This window comes from Peromyscus maniculatus, chromosome 4 (genome assembly GCF_049852395.1).
Source record: "Peromyscus maniculatus bairdii isolate BWxNUB_F1_BW_parent chromosome 4, HU_Pman_BW_mat_3.1, whole genome shotgun sequence".
In the NCBI taxonomy this organism is placed as follows: Eukaryota; Metazoa; Chordata; class Mammalia; order Rodentia; family Cricetidae; genus Peromyscus; species Peromyscus maniculatus.
The window spans coordinates 89,885,660-89,891,775 of NC_134855.1; the positions used below are offsets into that span (position 1 = coordinate 89,885,660).

Genomic DNA, 6,116 nt, shown 5'->3' on the forward strand with positions numbered 1-6,116 from the left:
ATACCCACAGTTAAATGTGGCTCTTGCCCATCATAAAAGAAGCTTCACTTGAAGCAGATGGAAACCATTTTTAAGAAGCCACAACTGGTCATGATGTGGAGAATAGCTCATTTTTGAGTGCCTGGTCCCAGCGGATACATCTACAGCACAGCTACTGCACTTGTGCTCAGGGAATAACACAGGAGAGGGTGGGAAGATTGCCAGAACCAGAGGACCAGGGCGTCTGCTGTGAGATTGTGTCTCCTAGAAATTATAGGGAAATTACAGCCATGGCTTTAGGGACAAGCACCTGGGAGGAATAAGCTCAGTGCCATCTGTGTTCCTTCCCAGGCCTCTGTTGTTCTAATCCCCTGACACTGCTGGAACACAGTCTTTAAATGGGGTGAAGTGATTTTAAGGCCTCATCTGTTCTTGCCATAGGCACTGGCTGGTATACATAAAAAGCTGCAATTCAGTGATCCAATTTCAGGATGCTACTGTGGTAAACACAAGAAGTTATTTCAAGGACTGGATGTGATGATGTACACCTTTAAGCCCATCATTCAGGAGACAGAGGCAGGTGGGTCTCTGTGAGTTTGAGGACAGCCTGGTCTACACAGTGAGCTCCAGAACAGGCAGGGCTATATAAAAGACCAGCTCAAAAATATAAAATAGTAATTTTACAAGGGCAATAGGCACTGAAGGATGAGGCAGGAGCTGCTGCTTTAATGTCTGCTATGCTTATTTTTTCTCATTTATCACAGCTGATTCCACAATGTCTCACCCAGAGTCTCAAATTCAAAAAAATCAGAAAAAATTGGATCAATTCAATTGTACATATAGTTATAAATATACATATATATGCATGTATGTAGCAATAATAATCAAAGAAAAAGAGGCTATTGGATAGAGGGACTGAGAAAAGTTGGAGGAAGAGTACCTGGGAGGGAGTAGAGGGAAGAAAAGGAGAGAGAAAGGGATGCGATTCTACTTCTGTTAGAAACATTTTTTAAATGTGTAGCAATTGCAAATTTTCTCATATTTGCAGAACAATTTCTTCATATTGTGCATTGTAAAACCAAAAAGAAAAAGAAGAAAATCTAAGAAGGGAAATTGTAGTTTTTCTGCCTGGCCCATGGTCAGGACAAATCTCTCTCACCCGCCAGTCCCACAGCCGCTCAGACCCAACCAAGTAAACACACAGAGACTTATATTGTTTACAAACTGTATGGCCATGGCAGGCTTCTTGCTAACTGTTCTTATATCTTAAATTAACCCATTTCTATTAATCTATAAGTTGCCACATGGCTTGTTGCTTACCAGTATCTTTTTACATGTTGCTTGTCATGGCGGCGGCTGGCAGTGTCTCTCTGCCTCAGCCTTTCACTTCTCAGAATTCTCTTCTCTGCTTGTCCCGCCTGTACTTCCTGTCTGGCTACTGGACAATCAGTGTTTTATTTATTAACCAAACAGAGCAACACATTTAACATCCCACAGAATATCCCACAGCAGGAAATGCTTCCTCAGAGTGCAGGATGGTATGTAATAGGTCAATCCAGAGCCCTCTATCAAGAAGAGGGTAGAAAAATATAGAATACATTTTATTCCAACACATTACATTAAAAGAATACATCCTCCTTGATTATGAATAGAAAATACATCAATGAAAGCTTGTGTGTTGCTAATTTGACTAGTAAATAAAGTATGTGTGGGGCTGTGTGTCCTTAGACTCCTATCTGTAACTCAGGGAACGTTAGAGACACTTGTCTTTGCTGATACCACAGTCTTAAAACAGATTCTGGGAACTCGGCATTTGGCTGAATATCCTCCTCATTGCTGCCTTCATTTCTTTGTTCCTAAAAGTATAGATTACAGGGTTCAGAAATGGGGTGATTATCACATCAAAAATGGCAAGGAATTTATCTACAGGCACCGTGAGAAAAGGCCATGAATACACAAAGATACATGGGCCAAAAAACAATACCACCACTGTGATGTGAGCTGACAACGTGGAGAGAGCCTTGGACGAGCCTCCAGAAGAATGCTGCCAAACAGTGACCAGCATAAGGGCGTAGGAGACCATCAGAGTGATGAAAGTCCCTAGAGAGATGAAGCCACTGTTGGCAGTGACCATGAGATCCAGCCTGTACGTGACTGTGCAGGCGAGCTTAATAAACCGAGGAAGATCACAGTAAAAGCTGTCCACTTCACTGTGGCCACAGAACTGAAGGTTTGCAACAAATACAATTTGGATCAGTGAGTGCATGATTCCAATGGTCCAAGTCACTACTAAGAGTAAAATACACGTCCTTGGGTTCATGATGGTCAGATAGTGGAGGGGCTTACAGATAGCAATGTACCGGTCATAGGCCATGACTATGAGCAGCACCATCTCTGTTCCTCCACTAACATGAATGAAGAACATCTGAGCGATGCAGCCTTGAAGGGAAATTACTTTTCTCTCCTTTAAAAGATCAGAAATCATCTTGGGAACTGTAATGGAGGAAACACACATGTCAATAAAGGAGAGGTTGGCAAGCAGGAAGTACATGGGAGAGTGTAAGTGGGGGTCAGCAATCACGGTGAGTACAACTAAGAAATTTCCTAAAACACCTGCCACATAGAACATGGAGAAAACCAGGAAGAGAACAATGCATATCTCCAAAGAACTGGCAAATCCCATCAGCACAATTTCAGACACCACTGAATGATTTTCTCCCCGCATGGTCTCAGTTACTTCTGGCTCCAGATTTTCCTGAAAGGACAGCAGAATAAGAAAGTAGAATTACTGGATATATCATTCAGGGTGCCATCAGAGTAGCACAACCTCCAGGAAATAAATGCTGAGGGATCTATTACAGGAAGGTGATCTAACATTATCATAGTAGTTTGTTCAGCAGTCTTTAACTTCAGAGTCTTTAATGTTGTACCTCAAAGTCTATCAGATGGGCAGAAAAGAAGAGAGCGCCGATGTAAACTTGAGTGGAGCAAAAATAAGCCAGAACTCAAAAGCAAGATCTAGAGTCTACAAAGACAGATGAAAGCTGATTTATATCTTACTGGCAGAGCATAGGAAGACTCAAGTTTGTAGATTAGGTGTTCATATTGGCAAGAAGCAAACTGAATACATCCATTAGCAGCAATGTCCTCTGTAGAATTCCTGGTAGGTGGCCATCCATGATCAACTCTATTGATGAAGAACAAGCTAGCTCCTGATTTAACATACCTATGTGTTATAACATTCTTCCATCTAATGAGAAGTCTGTTTTCATTAACCTTTAATCATAGGTCTACTTTTGCAATTTGAAATCAGGTAGAACTAACCAAATCCATCTTTCTTACACCAACCTTTCAAATATTTGAAGCTATCTTTTATATCTAGCCAATATCACCTTTCTACAAGAAAAAATATCTGGGTTTTTTTTTAATTCCATCACATAACATTGTACTTTGCTTAGAATCGTGATTCTATTCATGCTTTGTTGTTTATGGTTTTGTTTTTGTTTTTAAAACCGTCTCACTCTCGACGCAAACCGATGGGCGAACCGTGCTATAAAAGTTTGCCTTAAATATAAGGCGAGCGCTTTTACAACCTATATGCCCGTCAGCGGAAGAATGGATGAAAAAAATGTGGTACATATACACAATGGAGTACTACTCAGCAGAGAAAAACAATGAAAGCATGAAATTTGCAGGCAAATGGATGGAACTAGAAAAAAAATCATCCTGAGTGAGGTAACCCAAACCCAGAAAGACAGTCATGGTATGTACTCACTCATAAATGGATTCTAGATATAAAATAAAGAACAATCAGACCACAACCCATAGAACCATGAAGGCTATATATTTAGCATGGAGGTCCCTAGGACGACTGTGGCTTATAATAAATTTCGGTTTTACTCAATTATTGAAAAAAAAATAGCCAAATGAATGGAAATACATGAACTATGAACCAAAGGCTGAGGGGCCCCCGGTTGGATCAGGCCCTCTGAATAGGTGTGACAGTTCATTGGCTTGATCAGTTTGGGAGGCAACTAGGCAGTGTGACCAAGTCCTGTGCTCATTGCATGAGTTGGCTGTTTGAAACCTGGAGCTTATGCAGAGACACTTGGCTCAGGCTGGGAGGAAGGGACTGGACCTCCCTGGACTGAGTCTACCAGGTTGATTGCAGTCCTCGGGGGAGGACTTGCCCTGGAGAAGGTGGGAATGGGGGGTGGGCTGGGGGTAAGGGGAGGGAGTGGGAGGGGGAGAATAGGGGAACCCGTGGCTGATATGTAGAGCTGAATGGTATTGTAAAATAAAATAAATAAAATTTAAAAAACAAAAAAACAGTCTCACTCTAGTCATACCAGCCTATAATTCACTATAGAGTCCAGACTTGCCTCAAACTCAAGGCAATCCTCCTCCTTCAGCCCCTGAGGGCTGTGATTACTAACTTGAGCCATCATGCTCAGTTTTATTATATTCCTCTTGAATAATCAGTTTTAAGGTGTGGTAAAAAGGAGAACACGGCCCACTGAATCAACTAAGCAGGGCTCACACGGGTCACAGAGACTGAGGTGGCAAGCGTGGGTCCTGCATGGGTCTGCTACAGGTCCTCTGCATATATGTTATGGCTGTCAGCTTGGTGTTTTTGTGAAACTCCTAACAGGGAGCGGGTGAGTTTCTGACTCTTTTGCCTGCTCTTGGGACTCTTTTCCTCTTATTGGGTTGTCTTGCTTTTGCCAGGTCTTATTGTTTCTTGGTTTTTCCTGTTTGGCTGTAATCTCTTAGAGGCCTGCTATTTTCTGAAAAGGAAACAGAGGGGGTGTAGATCTGGGGGAGAGGAGAGTTTGGGGGCAGGAGCTTGGAAGACTGAAGGGAGAGGAAACTGTGGTCAGGAGGTATTTTATGAAAGAAAAATCAATTTTCAATAAAAAATTAAAGTGTAGTAAAATAAAACTGGCAGATTGTATAGCTATTACTCATTTTTATTATAGACATAGCATTCTTTTGATGAAAAATTTATTGTAGCTTTGGAGTTCAATCCCAGAACTAATGATCACAGAAGGAAATAATACATAATTAATAGATGGTACAAAATAGAAAAATAGAGTCAGCACACCCTTGAATGAACTACATGGATGTAAACTACTGCTTATTCCTAATAGATTTATCCAAGAATCTAAAGAACCAAACTGGGCCCTAGGGCCTGAGAATAAGAATATTTACCCTTATATTTATGATTCTTAAAACAAACCTTAAGGTCTCAGCACAGTTTCATAGACTAATACTCAAATAAACAAATATTTATCAAAAGCAAGACCCCATTGAAAAGTTCTAGATAACAGTTACTTCTTAAATAAATTAGTAAACAGAAATAAAATTTAAAAATGAATCTGGTCTGGAGGCAGATGCAGAGATCCACGGCCAGGCACCAGGCTGAGCTCCAGGAATCCAATTGATGAGAGAGGAGATATTCTGCAGGAGAGGGACGTCGAGATCATGATGGGAGGACGTGCAGAGATGACTGGCCACACTAGTGGAAACCCATGAACTGTGGACTGGTGGCTGTGGAGCCCCCATGGGACTGGACTAGGCCCTCTGGATATGGAAGATGGTTGTTTGGCTCGAACTGTTTGGGGGACACGCAGGCAGGGGGATCAGGATCTGTCCCTGGTCTATGGGCAGGCTTCTGAGAATCCGGTGCCTATGGTGTGACGCCTTGCACAGCCTTGGTGCAATGGGAAGGGACTTGGACCTGCCTAGGTTCAGTGTACTGGGCTCTGCTGACTCCCCATGGGAGACCTCGATTTGGGGGATGTGGGGATGTGGGGTGGCTTAGGAAAGAGGGCTGGGGGATGGGAGAAGGAAGGAGGGGGGATCTGTGGATGGTATGTGGAGTGAATAGAAAATTTCTTAATAAAAAAAAAGAAAATAAATAAACAAACAGAATACAATAAAAAAATGAATCTGGCCTAAACTCATTGGAGGTGGAAACTCCAACAAATAGAGTGTAGATCCAGTAAAGAACCCTTTACCCATGCTGAGGTAAACAACCCTAATTAAACTCAGTGGGGTGCAAAAAATAATCAAAACAAAACATGACAGCAAAAGAACTGTTGAAAAACAGTAGGCATGAGGAGTGATGGGAGGAT

The 6,116-nt window shown here is 41.9% G+C and overlaps 1 protein-coding gene across 1 annotated transcript; it reads right to left on the reverse strand.

The window, feature by feature from the left end:
* Positions 1-1,586: 1,586 nt before the first annotated feature.
* Positions 1,587-2,707, reverse strand: LOC102924497 (olfactory receptor 4F3/4F16/4F29-like). Its single transcript, XM_006992661.4, has one exon. The coding sequence runs from the start codon at positions 2,702-2,704 to the stop codon at positions 1,766-1,768; it is 939 nt and encodes a 312-aa protein (XP_006992723.3). The 5' UTR covers positions 2,705-2,707; the 3' UTR covers positions 1,587-1,765.
* Positions 2,708-6,116: the final 3,409 nt, after the last annotated feature.